The sequence below is a fragment of the Oratosquilla oratoria genome, chromosome 34, assembly GCF_046742065.1.
Source record: "Oratosquilla oratoria isolate Oo_2021 chromosome 34, ASM4674206v1, whole genome shotgun sequence".
Classification (NCBI taxonomy): domain Eukaryota; kingdom Metazoa; phylum Arthropoda; class Malacostraca; order Stomatopoda; family Squillidae; genus Oratosquilla; species Oratosquilla oratoria.
This window is the reverse complement of record NC_134810.1, coordinates 42,867,490-42,879,989: the sequence shown is the minus strand read 5'-3', so window position 1 is coordinate 42,879,989 and position 12,500 is coordinate 42,867,490. Positions and strand designations below refer to the sequence as shown.

At 38.6% G+C, this 12,500-nt stretch overlaps 1 protein-coding gene across 6 annotated transcripts in view; it reads left to right on the top strand.

The window, feature by feature from the left end:
• The window catches only part of LOC143018265 (uncharacterized), a 47,903-nt gene that overhangs the window by 24,945 nt on the left and 10,458 nt on the right, over window positions 1-12,500 (top strand). For 2 of the 6 annotated variants that reach the window (XM_076173538.1, XM_076173539.1), the window contains exon 3: window positions 11,139-11,246. The exons of 3 other annotated variants lie outside the window; for them this stretch is intronic. In XM_076173538.1, the coding sequence (XP_076029653.1) occupies window positions 11,139-11,246 (108 nt within the window). Of the gene's footprint in view, window positions 1-7,758; window positions 7,872-9,750; window positions 9,859-11,138; window positions 11,247-12,500 lie in introns of those variants that run through there. One more of the 6 variants, XM_076173537.1, reaches the window with a different exon arrangement.

Here is a 12,500-nt window from a genome sequence, read left to right as displayed (position 1 = left end):
CGTAGTTGGAAGAGCAACGACCTGCCACGGGCAAGTCTCGCATTCCAGTCCGGGGACAAGTGTCGGAATTATTTGATAAAAATCGTCGTCATTGGCGATTCTATTCAGGGATTACAACGACGAAAGTCTATCAAGGATACGTACCAGCTTAACCACTAGCTACAAGAGGGCTTGGTTCTCCGTAAAATCGAGATTAGGACGGTAGTTACCAGTCGACTCAAATCGTGCAGGAGTTAGATTAACCCCGAGGTTGGAGAATCTTATAGTCTCAGTAGCATAGTCGGAAGAGCGACGGCTTGCCACCGCGCAAGTCTCGGGTTCGAGTCCGGGGACAACTTTCAGAATTATATATATATATATATATATATACATATATATGTATATATATACACACACATATATGTTTCTGTGTGTGTGTGTGTGTGTGTGTGTTTGTGTGTGTTGTGTGTGTGTGTGTGTGTTTGTGTGTATGGATATATGTATGTATATATATGTATATACATATGTATATATGAATATATATACATATATATATACATATATATATATACATATATATATATATATATATATATATATATATATACTTATTGATATACTTATATGTATACAGGGTTGATGAAAGAGTATTGAGATGGTTTGGCGTTTGGACACATGGAAATAATGAGTGAAGGAAGATTAGTAAAATAAGTGTGAAAGGTAGAATTGTATGGAGTGAACAGAAGGGGGTGACCGAGGATGAGATGGATGGATGGGGTAGAAGGTGCGTTGAAAAAGAGGGGGATGGATATCTATTAGAGGAAGAAAGGGAGAAGAGAGGATAAGTGTGAATTGAGAAAGGTTACATATGGAGGATGCTGTGATGTATGGAAGAGAGTGGGTGACAGAATGGTTGTATGTGAATAATATTTTGACGCAGCCCAATGACTGATAATCTTTGTGTTCATCGACCACTTTTAGTTCTAGTTTCTTCTGTTGTGTTCTTGTTATTGTTCTGTTGTGAATTCGTGTTTGGTCTAATCATGCATAGCATTTTTATATATTTTTCTTTTCATACAGTCGAGTACATATGTATCGATGGCATTAATTGTCTACCTCCCGATCATTGTTGCGACGGGAAATGCAAGAGTGGTTGCGAGAAACCAGGTAAGTCAACGAAAGAGAGGGAGAAGGAGAATGAAGGGGTGTTACAATACAATCCACATATAGAACTGTGATGTTTGGATGTAGATATGTAAGGGTTAACTGAAAATTTATCAAATGACACAACGGAAGCATCGAATAGCAAATCCACCGAAAATGATCAGGTAGGTCAAAATTATCGGAATATATGTATGTATATATATATATATATATATATATATATATATATATATATATATACATATACATATATATATACAAATCACGAATAACCTACAGTCGGAATAAAAGGAAACACATACTCCTTTACTCACCCCCATTCTCCATTTACTCCTTTTCATTGACAAACATTTTCTATTCACCCCTATCTTCTCTCCTCTCCCGTCCTTCCTCAACAGACATTCCCCTCTTTCCCAATACACTATTTACCCCATCCATCCATCTTATCCTTGGTCGTCCTCTCCTGTTCACTCTATCCACCTTTACCTTCCACACTTCTTTTACTAATCTTTATTCACTCATTCTTTCCATGTGTCCAAACCATCCCAGTACTCTTTCATCAACCCTGTCTCCAACTCCCTTTCCATCCACGTTCTCCTCCTCACCTCATAATTTCCCACACTATCCAGCCTAGTAACCCCTGTCATAAATCTCAGGCACCTCATCTCAAACACATTCAAACTCTTCCTCTCTTCTTTTCTTATGTTCCATGTTTCTGTCCCATACAGTGACGTCGGCACAATGACACCTTCATACAACAAAATATGTGCGGGACACTAGAGTTGTTTGGGTCACGAGTAGCAGGCTGGCAGGGATGACGTGTCATAGTCCTAAATCTCCCACAGTGTATCAGTCTTTGTAGTATATTAGTATGTAGCTTGCTCTGAACAAAATACCAGAAGATGCCTAATGCATGGGTAATGATGTGACCTTACACGCACACACACACTCAGCTCCCCGGCCACGAAAGTTGGAGTAACGAATCGCAGCACAGCGTTACTGAAATTATTTCAGCTCAGGGTGAGATTCGAACCGCCAGAGTGGCAGCCGAGAACTCAACCTCAGCGCCATCGAGAGAGTGTATTCACCATAGTATTTTTTGGATCACGTGTTGGACTCGTGTTCGACAGCTGTTTCCCTCCCAGAAGAGAGCTCAGAGCTCGTATGACCGATCTATGGGTAATGCTGTGACCTTCGACGCACACACACACCCAACTCCCCGCCCACGAGAGTTGGAGTAACGACTCGAAGCGCAGCGATATTGGAATTATTTCAGCCCTGGCAGGACACGAACCCGGACCGCCGTTGTGACAGTCGGAGACTCTACCAACCGCGCCACCGAGTCGTGTGTGTGTGTGTGTGTGTGTGTGTGTGTGTGTGTATGCAATCAACAGTGCCATTAGTATTGGTGCAATGAAACCACTGTGCATTACAAGACAACTATCCTTTCGTTAGACCTCTTCATACGTTTCTAAAAACGGTTGCATCTGTCAAATTTATGTATTGATTTGACGTAATCGTTTCAATTAGTTTCTAAAAAATTAACTCAGGGGTGTGTATGTACAGACATAAACAAGATTTACTAAGGGAGCAGAGTACTATAAATTCAACGAGCATTTTTACATGCGAGAAATCAAAATTCTCGACAGCCTTGACCTTTGTTAACAATCTTTTATCTTCTTCCAGACCATCCCCATCCACACATTGCAGCTTGATCGAAGCGATATTCTGACTGATGGTCATCAACACTACCCGGAAGCTTCATCTTAACAGTGTTCCATTTAGGATGTAATGAGATCACCCACGCGTGCTAAGATATTCTCTCCCTCAAAAAGAAAAATAAGTAAATGAATATAAAAGAAATGAAATAGAATAATAATAGATAAGTAAAAAAAAAAAAAAAAAAAAAAAAAAAAACTAGCTGTGCAGGCAGATGCATCTACACATGAAATACTTGGTCGTCGTTGTTGAGTTTCGGAACCTAACCTGGATTCCATAAGCAACTCCAAGAAAAGCTGCAGGCTTCTTTCGTTAACCCAATGTCAAATTGGTCTCCTTCAGCCATTTGTTGCCTCCCTCAGCCACTTTCCAGATTTACCCCCTAATGTGTCTTTAGATGCAGCTTTGGCACTCTCTGTAAAAGACAAAAATGTATAGCATCGCATGTACAACAGAAGCAATGTCACCAACTATATAATCAACTTGTGTGGTGAAAAACTGATTGTACTGGGTCAAAGAATAAAAACATGTCTTCAGCTTTAAGCCATTCTTATCCCTCTGGAGCGTAAGTGTCAACTCAGCTGATTAGAATCACCTGGGTTTAGCCAGAATAAAACTCTTAGACACGCCCGTTCCGCGTGTTATTCGAGAGTGCTCCTTCGTCACAATTCACACGGTAAGCGGAGGAGGCCCAGTGTAAAAATGGGGAACAGCACAGTTCGTCAGCAGTCAACACGACTTGGAATCCCCATTTAGGGATCACCTGCTCAACCCACAATGAGAGGAGACAAGAATAGATGCCCTTAGCATGGCCTCCCCAACCTATGGGGCCCCGAGGGGCTGGAGTCTGATCTCCGGAATGGGTCGCCTGTGTTTTTATTTCACACTATTAAATATTGCCTCTGCCATCCTACCACATTGATATATTTTCGTTTGTCGACCACTTGTATGTGGGTGGCTAATAAAGGTATATTACGAAGGGTAAATAGTGTATTAGATCAATTAAAGCACTACAACAAAACGTGTGTACACTTAGAGGTCGAACTAGAAAGTGCGTCGTTTCTGTATGCAGCCTGGTTTGGCGGGAAACATACACGACAGCATGGTTGCTTCTCAAAATTGGCACATGGAAATGCAATCAATACAATAATTTTAATAAATCAATATAAATCAATTTAATGGTGCTTATATACAAAGGGGAAAGCATGTATCATTTTCCAATCTACTCACAAGTACAATACATAACAATCGTACTTGTTGCTCTTGTAAGTTTCACCACTCTATCTGTCCTTGTTTAATGTTTTCTTCATATTTGTAAACCTCTTATTGTTTTCTTTCATTTCACTTTTGGTCTTCGCCATGATCAACTGTTTGTGTTTTACTTACCTTATAAGTTGCGAATGTCTCCTTTCGCATTCCACAATAATTTTGAATGGACCAATTCAATACAGTGTTGAATGTGTTACCCGTCCTATATCGGGACCCCATCTTACTCCTTATCAACTCTTTTACCATCCACTACCCTTTCCCATGTGTGCATATGTTTGACTTTTTTCTTAAACACTGTTAGCTATCTTCAGCTCTCTTTCTAACCATATCTCCACCATCAATTCTCCACTATACTCTTTACTTGGGACTCCAAATCTCCGTGACACTCCATCTGTTATCCCCTACTCTAGCATTGATATCTCCCAACATTATCACATTGACGTTTCTTCCAAAACTATCTAAGCACTCATTTATATCTATCCAAAATGTCTCCCTCTCCTCCAATTTCTTCTTACTACCAGGTCCATATGAACAAACAAAAAATCACGTGCCAAAGAATTTACTGAGGTCGTTGTTATGATTTTAAAAAGTGATACTCGTTGTACTTTACAGCTTCAATTGCTATAGAAAAACAGATAGCACATAGATGGGAAACAAGAGAGAGAAAGAGAAAGAGAGAGAGAGAGAGAGAGAGAGAGAGAGAGAGAGAGAGAGAGAGAGAGAGAGAGAGAGAGAGAGAGAGAGAGAGAGAGAGAGAGAGAGAGAGAGAGAGAAAGAGAGAGAGAGAGAGATGTGCTAAGATTGATTTGGCAGTAGTAAGTCACGACGTCTGCCACAGCCTCAACGAACTCTCTGGAGCGTTCAAACTGTAGATGTTCTTGCGTTGGGAGGACTTCGTGTTCTTGGGGGTTATGGTTCCTAATAGACCCTGCCTGAAGGTGGTCTACGAAGCATTTAGAAGATCGAGTTGTCATAATTCCCACGTAAGAAGATTGGGGCCCACAGTTCTCGTGTATGTTTGTGTGTGTGTATCAAATTTATTGCAGTCACAGATGTAAGTAATCAAATTCAAGTCTATAAATACTTGCTTTCAGCTTTAATATAATTGCCTACGTGTGGGTCTCCAAGGACTTGAATGACGTGTTGGTCTCGTGATCAACACCTATTACCCTCCCGGAGAGAGCTCAAAACTCCTATATTGACCGATCTATGGGTAATGTTGTGATCTTAGACACATGCTAAACCCAATTTGTTTGTTTGTTTGTGTGTTTGTGTGTGTGTGTGTGTGTGTGTGTGTGTGTGTGTGTGTGTGTGTGTGTGTGTGTGTGTGTGTGTGTGTGTGTGCGTGTGTGTGTGTGTGTGTGTGTGTGTGTGTGTGTGTGTGTGTGTGTGTGTGTGTGTGTGTGTGTGTGTGTGTGTGTGTGTGTGTGTGTGTGTTGATGTGATGTGATGCTCCACCTTGGTCTATATCACCTTCTAGGTTATTCCAGAAATTGATGCATCTATATGGAAAACTGTTTTCTTTACATCATTTAGACATGACCGCTTCAAGCCTTCTTAACCTTAATCAAGGGAACTCTTCTGTCATTGTGAAAAAAGAACTTATATCCTTCCATCTCTTTTTCCGGAAGAAAATGTCAATCAGCCATATTGATCCAGGATTCAGTAATAGGTATATATCACCTGTCTGGTTTTTGCCGTCTTTTACAACTCAAGTGGGAACACTGCGGCAGTATTCTTTCTCCCGTACCACAGGGTTGGGCGAAAAAGGAAATAAATATTCAGAGAAGTGGTACAGGACAGTATTAAGAGTGTGGGGACAGCATAACGGAGGGACAGTCGCAATATTGTAAAGTAGCATAATTTCTCTATGAATAGAGATTTCCTCTATCACAGACAAAAAGATGTGTGGCTCTTGTTCGTAGGGGTGCCCCATATAGACCCTAAAGTATCAGTTGCACGCCACTGAACAGCTATTAACTCCACAATAACATGCAGCCAATACCACAGGGCACCGAGCGAGATGCAGGGATGACCCGTCATCCATGAAGAGCCAAGAAAAGAGGGAGGGAGGGGTGGTGAATGGGAATGGCGTATGTGGGAATTTATTTTTTTGCATATATTTGCTATTGTACTTGTAAGGGAGGCCGGTCTATAGTTGGTTGGATTTTCTTTGTTCCCTCCTTTGTATATTGGTACAATATTTGCATTTTTTCAATCTTATGGTACTTTTCCTTCTTTGAGTGAGAAATCAATTATCGTGTGTATTTTGTCCGTTAGTTCATCCATACATTCTTTCAATATCCAATTTGCAAATCCATCCGGTCCATGTGACTTTCTGACGTCCAGTTTTTTTTCTCATTTTTTTCTGTGTCACCGTTATTTCTTTCAATACGGGGAATCTTTTTCTCTGTCTTTCCTCCCAGTTTTGTGAGCTTTCAATTGTGAATACAGATTTATATTGTTTGATCATAATTTAAGCCATTTCTACATCATTTATATATTCTTTATTTCTTTCGCGCAGTTTCACTATATTATGTTTATCTTTTAGTTGGTCATTTATGTATCTGTAGAACAGTTTAGGATGGTCCTTGCATTTTCTGTTATATCTTTTTCATAGTTTCTTCTTCCCTGGGTATTTTTAGATATTTATTTCTTGGTTTGATGTATATTTGCCATTTGATCGTTTTTTCCCATCTTTTTCACGCTTTGTCTCTTCTATGTTTATTTATCTGTTCCCTCCTTGTGTTTTTCTTTTAATATGTTCCACTTCTCTTCCATCTTTGTTTCATTTAAAAAAAATTCCCAGTTTGCATTTTGAAAAAAATTCTAATTATTTCAAAGTCCATTTTGTTGTACATTAGTCTTCCATTTCTATGTTTTTTATCTCTTCTCACATCATTTTGTTCTTTTAGTTCGAACTCTATTAGTATTTAGTCACTATTCCAGGTTCTGATGTGAATATTAAGTCTAGTCTCGACGGTTCTTCATTGTTTGTATATCTGGTGTTTTCCTTTATCCATTGAGTCAATGGGCAAACTTTTACCTACGTGGATAACCTTGCATTCACTTGTGTTAAATTTCATTAGCCACTTTTCAGATCAATGCTATGGTTTATCTAAATATTCTTGAATATCTAATTGATGTAAGTGATTATTTGCCATTCCGCACATTTTTGCATCATCAGCAAATTTGGAGACATTTATATAAGACTATGAATAGAAGTGTCCCAAGAACGGAACCTTGAGGAACTCCACTCGTAACATTTTTCCATCTAGAAGTTTTACCATTCAGAATAATTCTCTGTTTTTAAAGTTTACTTTAAGTGAAGCTCATTGGCCGAGCGGGTTAGGGCGTCGTTGCTTGCAGCGAAGGTTGAGGGGATGGCGGTTCGAATCCTACCACCGGCTAAGTTGAACCAAAGGCATGGTTCATTAAATTCCACGCCACAAAGTCCTCTGTGAGGGGCACTATCCTAGCCTCCCGATAAGGGGGGGGGGGTTTGTGACGTTAACCATATCATCAAAACAAGTTTATTTTGAATGTATCAATTTTCTCTTATCAGAGACAAGTGTTCACTGAGCTATAAATCAAACGACGTCACTGCCTGGGCCAGAAGAGGGATTTCTCGGCGGTTGGCGACAGTCCCACGGCGAATTTCGAACGAGAGAGTTGCTCACTACTCCACTAGTCACGGAAACTTCTATCATTTCAGATCCTCCGGCCGTATCTCCTAACAAGTAATGTTTTTGTTTTGTGTGTTTTTATTTCTGTCGCTGTCTCTATGTCTGTTTGTGTGTGTGTTTTTTTTTTGCGTGTCTATGTCTTCGTGTGTATGTTTCTAAGTGCCTGCGTGTTTGTCTCTGTCCATCTGTCTGTCTCTGTCTCTGTGTCTTCAGGTGAGATGTGTCCAGAAATTTATGTTTGGCGTTTCATAGAAGTTGATTAGAATCGCCCGGTGGTTGACAGAATAAACCTACAACAGATCGAGATTGAATTAAAACTGGCCTACGCAGACATTGCAAACGCTTCATAGAATTCAGTTCTGTTAATCTACAAATTAATTGTGACTATTAGAAATGTGCTGCCTTATGTCGGCATTTATTATACCTTCATGTTTGCACTAAGAACCCACTATTATTTGGATTTAAGAAAAGAAGAAAATAACGGATTTCCGTATATTTCGATCACTTGCTGTGATCCTCTTCACGCGGAATACATAGACAAGAGAACATACACATAATGTATACAGATGAGAGAGGTAAAGTTAGGGAACATGGACTATTCAAATCATGTGGCATCTATATTATTGTGCGGGTTATGTGGTAAATCGTCCGCTTTTACAATATGGGGAAATAATTTATCAACTGCCAAGGTGGTTATGTAATCTGGTGACCATTGGCCTTTTGAGATGTTAAAATTCGGGAATTGTTTTATTAAGGAAGATGCAATTATTTCCCTTTTGTAACTACATTTGGATTTGAAAATGGTTTTTGCCTCGTCCCAATTTATTCTGTGATTGTTGTTGGCTACGTGTTGAAATACCGCGGAGTTATGTTGAGCATATTTAACTGATTTTTTATGTTCTTTAATTCTCGTTTTTAATTCTCTGCCCGTTTGTCCCCAGTACACTTCATCACAATCTGAGCAAGGTAATTTGTAAACTCCGGGATTTATGTCTTGTGTTGGTCTGTGATGAACGTTAACTACTTTTCTGAAAAGATTGTTAGGATAACTAAAAATAATATTTACTTTATCTTTTGGCAACAGTTGAGAGAAATTATTGATGGATTGGTTAAAAGGAAGTTTTAGGCAGTGTTTGTTCCATTTTTGATGTTGAGATGGATGGGAAGTGGATTTATAATAACTGGTTTTGGCTTTGCTTAAGGCTTTGTTTGTAAACCAGTCTGGGTACCCTAATCTTTTCAACTGAGTTTTGTTGAAGGAAATATATGTATATAAATAAAATTGGCTAAAAAAGATTATGTAGCCCATCTTATTTAGATTCAGAGATTTCCGTCATCAAAACTCAGTTGAAAAGAGAATTAAAAACGAGAATTAAAGAACATAAAAACTCAGTTAAATATGCTCAACATAACTCCGCGGTATTTCAACACGTAGCCAACAACAATCACAGAATAAATTGGGACGAGGCAAAAACCATTTTCAAATCCAAATGTAGTTACAAAAGGAAAATAATTGAATCTTCCTTAATAAAACAATTCCCGAATTTTAACATCTCAAAAGGCCAATGGTCACCAGATTACATAACCACCTTGGCAGTTGATAAATCATTTCCCCATATTGTAAAAGCGGACGATTTACCACATAACCCGCACAACAATATAGATGCCACATGAGTTGACTTGTCCATGTTCCCTAACTTTACCTCTCTCATCTGTATATAATATGTGTATGTTCTCTTGTCTATGTATTCCGCGTGAAGAGGATCACAGCAAGTGATCGAAATATACGGAAATCCGTTATTTTCTTCTTTTCTTAAATCCAAATAATAGTGGGTTCTTAATGCAATTACTAGTGTGTAACGACATTACTGGACCGTGACCTTCATGTTTCTTATAGCTGTCAGTGTTGAAGTATAATTTTCTTCGTCCAAAGGATCGATTATCACCACCATGATGCTGGGCCTAAACTCGGGCACAAGAGTGGCTCTGCTTCTGATGTGGGCGTCCTGTGTCGTCACGGCTCTACACCTGCCTGATGAAAGTAAGTGGTTAAAAGTGTTAAGACATTTCTTCTGCTCTTCGGACTTCGCTCAGTCCTACGGTGTCCCAAATAATGTTTAGTTCTTCCATTAAACTCTCCAGTCTGTGGTTTTCTGAAAGAGTTCTTACACTGCAGGTATAGATGTTAATTTTCTTCATGTTGTTCAATGTCCAAGTCTCGGATCTGCTTGGGTAGTATTTGAATATATTCAGTAGCACATTACCCGTAAGCGCACAAGGCAATGCGGTTGGACCTTTAGGAGACGATGATCCAACAGAAACGCCCGGTTTTCTTTCGGTGATTTTCTTTCTGGTGATATTGATTTGGTGTCACCTTATTCATTCTGTTCGGTGGATCCATATATATATATATATATATATATATATATATATATATATATATATATATATATATATATATATATATATATATATATATATATATCAAACTAAAGACCCACTTTCGAAGAAAAATAAGCGAAAGTCAAGAGATCCGAAATCTGCTGAAGAGGATCACAGACAGTGATCGAAATTTACGGATCTCTTGACTTTCGCCTATTCTTCTCCGAGAGTGTGTCATGGGTCATTAGTGTAATTTTACCAGTGTGCTACGACACTATTTTTTGTGATATCTATCTTTATGTATATACATATATATATATACATATGTATATATATATGTATATATACATATATTGTATATATACATATATATATATATATAATATTATATATATATACAGTATATATAGATATAGATATATATTGATTGATTGATTGATTGTCAAATTCTCGGAAAGATATATAGACATAGAAGAAAAAAAAAGTGGGAACATCATAATTGGAACGATGAGACTTTTTGGGCTTGGCGTCCTCAGAACCTTTGCCTGAGGACAGAATACATTCAGGTTCCTCACCGGGAGTGATAAAAAAGGCTGGATTCATTGGACCAAGGGTTTCCTCTTTTCATACGAAGAGTCAAGGATGAAGTAGGATTTGATTCGGTCACCTCCCTTATAAAGGCGATTGATTTTTTTTTTTTTTTTTTTTTAACAGGGTACGCGTATCTCATTTCCAAGGACAAGTATCATCATCTTAACATGACAGCTGAATGATAACCAATCATCCTTGTGTTCATCGACCACTTTTAGTTCTAGTCTCTTCCGCCGTGTTCTTGTTCTGTCGTGCATTTGTGTTTGTTCTTATCAAGTTTAACATTTTCTTATAGTTTTTCTTTTCAAACAATATTATATAACTTCTACTTTCTCATTACACGTGCAGAGCTTTCTCTCGCCAAAGTCAAGGTGGTTGTGTGTACCAACAATAGTGACTGCCGACCTTTCCAAGAGTGCTTGGAGGGCGTCTGCAGTCCAGCTCACCCAATACCAGGTAAGTCAAGATGTCGGATAATGGGTCGGGGATTGGAGATAGTTTAAGAAAATGGAGAAAAGTGGGAGTAAGGATGTGAGAAGTTTGTGACATAGTTTGGGAAGGTATGCGAAAGAAGGAAGTTGAAGATAAATGTGGGTAAAGGTAAGGTGATGAGATGTTCATGGATAGAAAAGTGGCAACAGACTGGAAGTGAGTATTAAGGGAGACTGGAGGATGTGGATAGTTTTAGATACTTGGGTGAGAATGTGGCGAGGGAAAGGGAGGAGTGGAGGTGGAGGTAGAATGTAGATTGAGAGAAGCAAGTAAATGCCTTGGGGGATTCAAAAGTGTAATGAGAAATAGACATTTGGGAATAGATGATAAGAGGAGATTGTATGAAAGTGATTGTGCCAACCACACAGTATGGGACAGATATTGTTCGACTTCAAAGATGGATAGATTTATAAATGTTAAAAATTCAGAAGAAACTAAGTAATTCTCAACATTTGAAATTCCCATATTTCTATCTTTGTCAGTCTGTGTGACATGCTCTTTAAAGTCATTCTCAGGTAAATAAAGGATTGATATTGCTTTGAACTGAGAGGAATGACTAGACATGATTGTGCTGTTCACAATCTTTGTATTTGTAAAATAATTACCTTAGAAGATATCTTGTTTACATATTGTATCATGATGATGCAGTGCATGTTTAGATTGGCTGTGTGCTCTGTTATCATAGATGACCAGTCAGGAGAACTGTGTGTTTGTGTGGACATAAGATTTGATCCACATAAAGAATGGAGATGATTTTTGTCACTGAGGTTTTTGTCACTAGTGTTTTGTAATGATACAGAATGTGACATGATGATAATTCTTTCAAGTCATTGCAAGAAGTTGCAAATCCTGATCTCTTAGTTGCATAGTTGTCCTTGTAGTCCAGATGGTTAGAAATGTCTCGTAATTTTGAGCATGATGCTGTGCATTCTGGTAGAACTTGATTATCTTGTTAAGCAAATGGTAAGCAGCAGGCACTTCAGGAAAGGCCAAAATCTGAGCTGTAATATAAGATGAGAAGAGAGGAAATGTTTGAATGTGTTTGAAATGAGGTTCCTGAAAAGTATGATTGGGGTTACTAGGCTGGATAGAGTGAGGGTGTGAGGAGGAGAATAGGGGTGGAAAGGGAGTTGGGAGATAGGGTTGATGAAAAAGTATTACGATGATTTGGACACATAGAAAGAATGAGTGAAGAAAGATTAGTAAAAGAGGCGTGGA